The sequence below is a fragment of the Myotis myotis genome, unplaced genomic scaffold (assembly GCF_014108235.1).
Source record: "Myotis myotis isolate mMyoMyo1 unplaced genomic scaffold, mMyoMyo1.p scaffold_m19_p_2, whole genome shotgun sequence".
Classification (NCBI taxonomy): Eukaryota; Metazoa; Chordata; class Mammalia; order Chiroptera; family Vespertilionidae; genus Myotis; species Myotis myotis.
The window spans coordinates 149,828,447-149,839,409 of record NW_023416324.1 but is presented as its reverse complement, the minus strand read 5'-3'; the positions used below and the strand labels follow the sequence as shown (position 1 = coordinate 149,839,409).

Below are 10,963 nucleotides of genomic sequence, written 5' to 3'. Positions count from 1 at the left end.
ATTTATTGTAGTTGTTGTTATTGTAGTATTTTGTGTTGTCGTTGTAAAATAGAATAATGGTACCCTTTTTTAGGGTTGTGGCGTGTATTAAATGACAAACTATATGAACAGCAACCAGCACTGTGCCTGCTAAAGCAGCAAAGTAGGCAATAGATATTAGCTCTCTTTATTATCATTATTTTATAGCACTTTGAAGTTGTCAGTGTATAACCAGGAACTCTTCTGATTTAATCCTCATAATCTCACAGTTGTGCAGGTATTACATCAGGAGACAGAGACTTGGCAAGAGTTGCCTAATATTTCCACAATACAGTAAAACCTCGAATTAAGGGACTAATTTGGGCAAGGGACTGTCTGTAAAAGCCAGAAGTCTGTTATATAATAAAGTAGGTTTTGCAAATGTGTATGCTAAAAAATTGACAAATTAGTTTGTGTAATTGAAATTAAATATGTGTGAAAAGTTCAATTTCACAGAAAAGTTTTTTGTATGTGTTACTATAATTTTAGATTTATCCTGAATAGGTCACCTCGAGTAAACAAATGCACATGACTGGGGCATGGCTTAGTGCACATGGGAACATGGACTTGAGTTATAACTGCTGCAGCAAGTCACGCCCTCGCAGAGCTAACCCATCCATCTGAGATGGCAGAGGTGGAGGAGACACTGAAGCATCCTCAGAGCCAGAAGGGAGTGCAGGGAATCATTGTGGTGAACACAGAAGGCAATCCCATTAAGAGCACCATAGACAATCCCACCACTACACCGTATGCCAGCCTCATGCACAGCTTCATCTTGAAGGCACGGGTCATCACACGTGAAGTTGACCCCCAGAATGACCTCACCTTCCTTCAAATCCGCTCCAGGAAAAATGAAATTATGGTCACACCTGATAAAGACTACTTCCTGATTGTAATTCAGAACCCAACTAAATGAGCCACTCTCTTCGCTCCATGCATCATTTCTTAAGTTAATGATAATAATAGTGTTAATCATGTCAACCAACAGGCAAGTGGAAATTGTCTTAGAGCCCATGTAGACCGATCCAGTGACCAGAGTGGGCTGCAGATCTTCTCCATCCCACCAAAGCATCCCTCTGCTGACCAGTTGCCCTGAGCTCCCAGGAGGGCCCTCTTTCCTCAAACTCAGGTTTCGGAACATGAGTTTATGAGAGGCCCACATCCTGTTTTCTTCTGACCTTCTGTTCACTGTGTTGCCCTTGGAAAAGGCTGCTTTCCTTTAACTAGCAATAACTGAAACTTCAAAAAAGAAAGAAAGAGAGAAGTCATAGCCCTAACCGGTTTGGCTCAGTGGATAGAGCGTCGGCCTGCGGACTCAAGGGTCCCAGGTTCGATTCCGGTCAAGGGCATGTACCTTGGTTGCGGGCACATCCCCAGTAGGAGATGTGCAGGAGGCAGCTGATCGATGTTTCTCTCTCATCGATGTTTCTAACTCTCTATCCCTCTCCCTTCCTCTCTGAAAAAAAAATCAATAAGATATTTAAAAAAAAGAAAAAGAAAGAAGTCATGCTCTGTGACCAGACTGATTGCCACTTGCGATGCGGTGTGATCACGTGCTATCATTCACTGAGCATTGGTTATGAATGGTGACTCTTGAATTCAAATATGTAGATTACAGTTAACAACAAGAAATAACCTGTTAATGTGATTATAAGAAAATCTTGGTTAAAAGCATTTAAAAATTAACAGGGTGTTAATTTTCCCATATGACATATTGACCAGAAATTTTGTATGTTAAATCGTGGTCCGAAAAATCGAGAGTTTATTGTAGTAGTTTAAATATTAACTTTTTTTCTTTATTTATTGATTAAGGCATTATATACGTGTCCTTATCCCCCCACTGTCCCCCCTCCCCCACTCATACCCTCCCCCTCTGGTGTCTGTGTCCATTGGTTAGGCTTATATGCATGCATACAAGTCCTTTGGTTGATCTCTTCCCCTTACCGCCACCCTCCCCTACCTTCCCTCTGAGATTTGAGCATCTAATCCAGCCTTGGGCAAACTACGGCCCACGGGCCACATCCGGCCTATTTGAAATGAATAAAACTAAAAAAAAAAAAGACCGTACCCTTTTATGTAATGATGTTTACTTCGAATTTATATTAGTTCACACAAACACTCCATCCATGCTTTTGTTCCAGCCCTCCAGTCCAGTTTAAGAACCCATTGTGGCCCTCGAGTCAAAAAGTTTGCCCACCCCTGGAATTATCACAAACTTCAACTACTAACATCATTACTTCTATTTCATTTCCTTGTTTAATAAAGCCAAGCCAAGCATGAGCCCCAAACTTGTGAAATCACGTGTTTTCTTTCTTTTCATCTTTTTGGTCGCTTTTGAAATGTTTTCTCTGATATGTTTAGCTTTCAGTGAGAGTGCTTGGAAATTCACTCAAGTCTGGCTTCATAAGTGTTAGCTTCATAAGTGGTTCTTGGGGTTTCCTGCTGTTTTTAACCTGATATATCTGGAAACTTCCCCTCCTTACCCAAGAATGTGTTTCTCTCTTGCCCACTCACAGTAAGATACAAGGAAAAAAATAGCTTTGCTGAAAACAAAATTATTTTAGACAGAGGAAAGAATTCCCCAGAACTGTACATATTGAATATCAAACCAGATGTTTACCTGTTCACTGCCAAAGAAGCTGGAGGTCTGTCAAAAAATAATGATGGAAATACCTTTGACCCTCATTCAGTGGGAAACAGTCTGGGAAAATTTTGGGTTCCAGTAAGTGCTGAGGTTCTAAAACCATATTTAAATGTAGAAAATAGTTTTGTTCTGCTGAATCAGTACCCTAACCAGATTCTGTCAGGCCACACAAGAGTCTTTGTAGCTACCTTGGGAGTTTCTGCTGCCTGGTTCTCTCATCTATCTTGGTAAAGGGCTTGTGTGATTTCAGTGAGTCACCTGACATTTCTAGGCCTCAGTGTCTTAACCTCTGAAATACTTTCTAACTCTGAATTTCTATGATTCTTCCATGGTTTCTTCCATGGAGACTCACATGATATACATCAGGCGGTTTCAGCTCACCCAGGGGCATTAATGTCTATCGACTCTTGAAACTCTAGGCCTCAAACTGTAGCTAGCCTTTTATACAAGATAATGGCTTCTGATCATACCTTGGGGATAAAACCCAGTCACATCAAATACAAGTTAACAGGCTTGAAGTTCCATCAAGAAATGCATTCTCTCTTTCCAAGGGATTTGTAAATTAAAGTTAGCTGTAAGGCAAAGTAGAGAGAAGCATTTCCTTTACCCAAGGGGTTCCAACCATGCCTGGGCAGCCGCAGAAACCCACTGGGTCAAGCAAAAAAAAGGGGGGAAAAGATTCTAGGTTATTTTTATTTATTTTTTTAGGATTATTATTATTGTTTTTATTATACACTACAATTTTTTAAAAAAATTGTTTTATTGCTTAAAGTATTACAAAGAGTATTACATATGTCTCCTTTTTTTCCCCCCTTGACCTTCCCCTGGCTTCCCATACCCCACAATGTCTTGTGTCCATTGGTTATGCTTATATGCATACATACAAGTCCTTCAGTTGATCTCTTACCCTCCCTCCCCCCAGTCCTCCCTGGTCTTCCTGCTGTAGTTTGACAGTCTGTCAGATGCTGCTCTGCCTGTGTATCTATTTTTGTTCATCAGTTTATAATGGCCTTTATTATCCATGAATGAGTGAGATCATGTGGTATTTTTCTTTCATTGACTGGCTTATTTCACTTAGCATAATGCTCTCCAGTTCCATCCATACTGTTGCAAATGGTAGGCGTTTCTTCCATTTTACAGCAGCGTAGTATTCCATTGTGTAGATGTACCACAGTTTTCTAATCCATTCATCTGCTGATGGGCACTTAGGCTGTTTCCAAATCTTAGCTATGGTAAATTGTGCTGCTATGAACATAGGGATGCATATATCCTTTCTGATTGATGTTTCTGGTTTCTTGGGATATAGTCCTAGAAGTGGGATCACTGGGTCAAATGGGAGTTCCATTTTTAAATTTTTGGGGAAACTCCATACTGTCTTCCATAGTGGCTGCACTAGTCTGCATTCCCACCAGCAGTGCACGAGTGTTCCCTTTTCTCCACATCCTCTCCAGTACTTGTCATTTGTTGATTTGTTGATGATAGCCATTCTGATGGGTGTGATCTGGTACCTCATTGTTGTTTTGATTTGCATCTCTCGGATGATTAGTGACTTTGAGCATGTTTTCATATGTCTCTTGGCTTTCTGAATGTCCTCTTTTGAAAAGTGTCTATTTAGGTCCTTTGCCCATTTTTTGATTGGATTGTTTATCTTCCTTTTGTTAAGTTTCATGAGTTCTTTGTAAATGTTGGAGGTTAAACCCTTATCAGTGATAACATTGGAAAATATGTTCTCCCATGCAGTGGGCTTTCTTGTTGTTTTGTTGATGGTTTCTTTTGCTGTGCAGAAGCTTTTTATTTTGATGTAGTCCCATTTGTTTATTTTCTCTTTAGTTTCCAATGCCCTAGGAACTGTATCGGTGAAGAAATTGCTTCGGCATATGTCTGAGATTTTGTTGCCTTTGGATTCCTCTCAAAACTGCCTGGTACTGGCACAAGAACAGACATAGATCAATGAAATAGAATAGAGAACCCAGAAATTGACTCGAACCAATATGCTCAATTAATATTTGACAATGGAGTCAAGACAGTCTCTTCAATAAATGGTGTTGGGAAAATTGGACAGATACATGCAAAAAAATGAAACTAGACCATCAACTTACACCATACACAAAAATAAACTCAAACTGGATAAAGGACTTAAGACGGGAAACCACAAAAAATACTGGAGGAATCCAAAGGCAACAAAATCTCAGACATAGGATATTTTTAGACAGTTTTCACAAACACAGGTCGGTGCACTCCCATCCACACAATAGGATCAATGAGCTCTCATCAGACTGCTCATTATCCCTGAAATTTAGAGTTTCCTGCTATTTATTATGGAAGAGCCATCTAGTTTATTAACTAATATATTACTTAAAAGCAAATAAAGCCATCACATGATTTATTTCTACATGAGATATTTAGAATATTGTCTTTGATTTATAAGAAGGGAAGCCAACATGTATACAAGTTTAGGACGTTACGAGATATAGACTAAACAGCAGATACAGAATCAGGTGGTATCTCAAGTACCTCATCTGGGCAGCTGGGCTTCAGTGCCTTTCTGCTGTTGGACTAAAAAGTGAAAGCAAATTCCAGAAAAACATAACTCCCTTTTGAGTTCCAACTTTTTGAGTTGAATTTTCCACTATCAGGACTAACTTTTTTTAGTTGAAAGCACCAAAGCATCTGTTGTGTTCTTTGGAGCCTTTCGAGTTCTGGCACGGTTTTAATAGCATGACAAATCATCAGATATGGTAAAGCAGCATAACTCTAAGGAGAGAATTCAGGGAAATCAATTTTGGCTTCCCTTTAAGTGTTTTGGAGGGCCCTCTGCCATCTTGGATGGCAGGTTATGGCTGTTTATACTCCAGAGCAAGATGGCAAAACCTTATTCAGAAAGCCAAATGCTAAATAGCAAGAACATCAACTTTTATTCCTTTTGCCTTATCCACAGTGCAAAGAAAGGCCAAATCATTCTGGATGGTGTACTGGGGAACAAGGCCCAGCAGGTTTTTTCTCTACTCAGTCAAAGGCAGCTCCAACTGCCAGCACTCCTACTTAGCCCCATGTCTGATGTCCATGTCTCGACAAGGGTGAGGCTGACTGTGAGGGTGAAAAGGAATTGGAAAGAAATGAAGGCTATGAGCCCTGGGCTATTTCAGTGGGAGTTTTGGGATCACAGAGAACACATGCCTCAACACATTAACTTGCACTTGAGCCTTACAACCCCTCGGTAAGATAGACTTGGTGCACACACAACTTATAATTAAGAAAATTCAAATTCAGTGAGATAAAGTAACTGATCACACATTACTAAATGTCAGGAATGGAAATCAAACCTCATTCTTTTGGCTCTAAATTCATTTTGCTTCTTCTAGGCCTCATGACCACCAATTTCTAGAAGTCCCTTTCCTCCTCTCTAGTTCAATCACACTTTCCCATAGGCAGGAAGGGTGTTCCAATGCAAAGGTGTCTGTATTCCTCCCTTTCGTAATGTATTAGCATAAAAATTTGTTCAAGGAATATGTATTGACTGCTTGTATTTGGCACTCAAGGAAAGAAAGCAAACAAACAGATAAAAAATAATCCCTGCCCTTGCCCAGGCAGGTGTGGCTCAGTTGGTTGGAGTATCATCTCATATACCAAAAGGCACGGGTTCAATTCCTTGTCAGGCTCATACCCAGGTTTGATCCTGGTTGGGGCAGCGCAGGAGGCAGCTGATCAATGTCTCTCTTCCTCTCCCTTCCTTTCTCTAAAATCAATAAAAATCATGTCCTTGGGTGAAGATTAAAAAAAAATTCTCTGCCCTCATGAAGCTTACAGTCTAAGCAGCGGTTCTCAACCTGTGGGTCGCGACCCTTTCGCAGTCGAACGACTCTTTCACAGGGGTCGCCTAAGACCATCCTGCATATCAGATATTTACATTGCGATTCATAACAGTAGCAACATTACAGTTATGAAGTAGCAACGAAAATAATTTTATGGTTGGGTCACAACATGAGGAACTGTATTTAAAGGGCCAGAAGGTTGAGAACCACTGGAAGGAGGCAAATAATAAAATAAACAAGTAGAGTATATTGCATGGTAGATGGTGATGGGGTTTATGTGACTATCTGAAACACACACGCGCGCGCACACACACACACACACACACACACACACACACACATTCCAGGGAGAGACAGAGAAAAGAGTCAGTGCCAAAGCCCTGTGATGGAAGCATGTCTGTGTGTAGGTGAGATAGCAAGGAGGCTAGATAGCAAGCAGAGCAAGATTAGGAGAAAGAATATTTCTGAGAGTGTTAGGGAGCGCAATCACGTAGAGATTGAAAGCCCGTGTAAATACTTTGGCTTTTACTCTAAATAAGATGGGAAGAACTTGGAAATTTTATGCAGAAGAATGACATTATTTGTCTTGAATTCTATTTTAAAACAGTATTAAAAATAGATTATAAGGGGGAGAAAGCAGAAGCGGGAGATTAATTAGAAAGCTATAGCAACTATCCAGGAGAAAAATAATGATGGAGTAGGCCAGGTGGTAGTATTGGGAGTAGGAGTTGGAGTCTGAGTGTATTGACAGAGCAAACAGGATATATTGACAAGTAGGATGTGAGATGAGTCCACAGGATGAATAAACAGGACAGAGAAGGCATGGGCAGGAAGCCTGAGGAAAGTCAGCCTCATTTTTCATATCTGCAAAATGGGCTTAAATATCTTCCCGACCTCACAAGGCTCAAATGAATATGATGTTTGCACAAGAGTTGGCTTGCTTAGAATCGAATAATAGCTCTGCATGACTTTGTGCAAGTTCATTAACCTGAGCAACTGTGGTGGGAAGACTGAGGTCAAATCTGGAATGTTTTGAGAAACAACATTACAGTTGTGAGAAATTAATTTAGGAAGCTTTATTTTTAAAAAGTAAAATTTCTTTCCTGGTAAGTTAAGAATAACAATAGAGGAAAGTTGGTCCAAGAAAAACTATTTTAACCAAAGCCTAATGAACCCTAGTTGTAACATGGATTTCATGCTCTTTGAACCTGTGTTTATGAAATGTTATCTACTTGGTGATTAATACATTTTTACCTCTTCCCCCTTGGAAATCCTCACTTTCAGTTTTAATTTTATTTAAGCACAAAAGTTTTATTTTTTTTTTCTTTTCTCTGTTTCTAAATAGGTTTACCACCAAGCTGGAATTTTTCTATTTTTTTTTTTAATGAGACAATTACGTGATTGTGTTATTATTCTAAGTGACTCAAATAATTACACTTTTCCCAGTCTGAATATGCAAAGCTTAAGCTGCTTCTTTCCAACTCAGAAAAAAAACACACTTTAAGATAAGTAGGGAGGATGTGGTAAGCCTGCCACAGAATGAGAGAACAGGAGCCAGATGGCAAGACTGGCGCTCCACAAACATCTGGGGTCTGCCAGCTCTGAGTCAACCCTTCCGCCTCCTCTCTCCATTCTTTTTGACCCTCCCAAGTCCTGTCCATAAAAACCTACCTATTCTAATTCAAACCTCTCAATATCCTGCAAGGCAACTGATAATACATTTAATAAACCAATTTAAAATCCAGTTATTAGTGATTGAAGAAGGCTTAGTCCTATTACTTTCAGCAGTTTAAGAGAAACTCTCAGAAAGGCAATGGCTGGAATGTTTAGGCACTTCACAGAGAGCTATTTAGTAAGGAGTTCTTCCTTTAAGAAAGACTCGAAATCTCATAAGGTGCTCTCCTTTGCCTATACTTTAAGTGAGCAGTGTTCAGTATTTTTTTTTTTTTTTGTATATAAATGATTAAATCTTTATTAAGCAGAAGTAGAAACTAGGAGAGAGTGAGACCTGCCCAGTCTAAGCTGACCTGTGTAGAGGTCCTAGGGGAATAGTGAGGAGCTGGAGAAAGGGTGGGAGGACTCAGGATCCTAAGAACAATCTTCAGGACTGTCCAGGGTGCTCCCTTTGTGTATGACCTGGCAGCTGTAGCTACGGCTAGATTTCCACTTGTCGGATGTCAGCCTCAGGAAGCTGCTGGCTGTGTACTTGTTGCTCTGTTTCAAGGGCTTGGTGGTCTCCACATTCTGGTGACAGGGCTGCCATTTGCCTTCCAGGACACTGGCACACTGCTGGGATGCAAGTCACCGATGGGAACACAGTGGCCAAGGTTGTAGACTTGGGCTGACCTAGGACCAGGAGCTGGGTCCTGTAGCCAAAGACATACCACAGTGACTGAGGCTCTGACTAAAACCCACCAGGCCAGTACCTGAGGCCTGCCCCTCAGGGACCAGTCTGGAACAAGAACCTACTGTCCCTCAGACTCTAAAGGCTACTTTCTTCCCAGGTTTGGGTGGCTGTGGCCCCGCCCAGCAGCATCAGCGGCCAGCACTGCTTAGGGCCAGAGCTGTGATCCCCTGAGTCCTCATTTGGCCTGTCCTGGGCCTCATCTACCTTCAGGGTCAAAGACACTTCTGGCCTGACCTTCAGCATAAACCCCCTGGAGAGTGTGGGTACTATTGGCAGGCACCCCCGGTCCTCACTGGCAGTGGCCATCCAAGTGCACCCTGGCCTGAATAGTCCCATCCCCTGCCTGGGCCTTCCCTGGTGTCTGCCCAGTGCCTGGTCCTCTCCAGGGTTGTTATCCCTGGGGATATTCTTTAGTGTCATCTGCCAACTGTCCTGCTGTTTGAGATCCAGAACTCAACCATGTCCCACCACAAACCCTGCTGGCCCTGCCCCTGGGTTGCTGGGTGGGGCACACCCGCTCCTGCCATCTTTCTCTGGCTCTGCAACAGTGCCTCTGGTCTATAGAGCATCTCCCTGGGGCCTGGAGAGGCTGTGGAGGGCAACTGAGTGGCTAGTGGACGAGGAATTGAGTTCTAGGCCTTCTTTTCTGATCAGGCCCTAAGGCTGGGCCCCTGCACACTCTGCTCCTGCCAGTCAATCTCAGCCCCTCCTTGGCTGGTTTGGTCAAGCCTGGTAGGTTTGGTCAGCTCTTCACTCGGCTTCTCACCTAAGCAAGGGTCCTTCAGGGAGTCATCTATACCCCTCACTCAAGGAGTAATGTCAAGCTCATGAATGTTGAAGCCACCCAGGCCCAGGTTTCCTCTGGACCTCAGTTTCCTTATCCATGAAATAGGGAGTTTCCTTTGCATCAGGGAGGGCCTGATGAGATCATGTGTCTGCTAAGCGCCAGCACATAGCAGGTGTTGAACAAATACTGGTTCCCTGTCTACCTGCTCTTCCTTTGAGCTTTGGAACAACTTTTATTGTGTTGTTGAGCCAAGTGTCCTTGTTTTACCGGGGAGAAAACCAAGGCCCATAGAAGATGAATGTGAGATTCAAGGTGGTTTCAGGATGCACGGTGCAGGGTGAGCTGGAATCTAAGAGTGAGCATGTTCCCTGCATTTCCAGCCCTTTTCCCACCTGGAAGGCTTGTGCTTTGCTACCAAGGGAGCCAAGGTTTGGGTTTTGTTGGGCAGGGGTGCAAGGGCAATGAGTTGCACAGGAGCTTTGGGTTGAAGTCCACTTTGAAGCCCATATACATATGATGATGAGAGTGATGAGCAGTCTTCAGTATTATGCCTGAGACCTATTCAGGAGGTCCATAAAGTCAGAAGTAAGTCACAATCACACCAACACATTATTTGCCTTTTTCACTCTCATTCTCTCACAAGTGTGCGGTGGAGTTTCCCAGAAGCTACATGAAGTGTGATGTTGACATCACTCTGACGACTAATAGAATGTGGGCTTGTACATTTTTCTTTTTAAAATGTATGTTTTAATTTCAGATATGGCAAATATCAACATACAGAATTCACTTTACAAGAAAACTCTTTGGGGGTATTCAATAATGTCTGTAAGTGTGGAAAGGGGTCTTAAGACCCAAATATTTGAGAACTGCTGCTTTAAGTTATCCTGCCTGATCTGGCAGCTGAGATACCAGAAATATTACAAAACCAGAAACAAAGTGGTAATTCCTACTAAGTTCAAAACTGTGTGAGGTTATCTGTTTGCAAAGGTTGGTATCTAAAAGCAAAACAGGAAGTACATATATAAGGATGTGCTCCAAAACTGACCAGGTCATGTCTAAAGGACACCAACTTGAAAGAGCCTATTGACCAGATCAGGAACATCTGTCTACGGCATCTTTAAGGGGTGAGAGGTAGAGGGGAGCAGAAAGCTTCATACCCAGAGGAAAAATACAATTAATTTATCATTAATGTCTACATTTTCCACAGTTCCCAAGACAATATCATAAACCAAATATTTAGAGTTCACACTTTTAATTCTTCAGCATATTATACAAATGTAAGAAATAACACAGAA

The 10,963-nt window shown here is 41.8% G+C and overlaps 1 protein-coding gene across 1 annotated transcript; it reads left to right on the top strand.

Moving 5' to 3' along the window:
* The first annotated feature begins 643 nt into the window (after positions 1 to 643).
* LOC118675082 (dynein light chain roadblock-type 1-like) lies at positions 644 to 934 on the top strand. The gene has a single exon (XM_036347248.1). The coding sequence runs from the start codon at positions 644 to 646 to the stop codon at positions 932 to 934; it is 291 nt and encodes a 96-aa protein (XP_036203141.1).
* Positions 935 to 10,963: the final 10,029 nt, after the last annotated feature.

What these genes read in the sequence shown, in the direction of transcription:
- LOC118675082 (XM_036347248.1), top strand. Translation starts at nt 644, where the DNA reads ATGGCAGAGGTGGAGGAGACACTGAAGCATCCTCAGAGCCAGAAGGGA.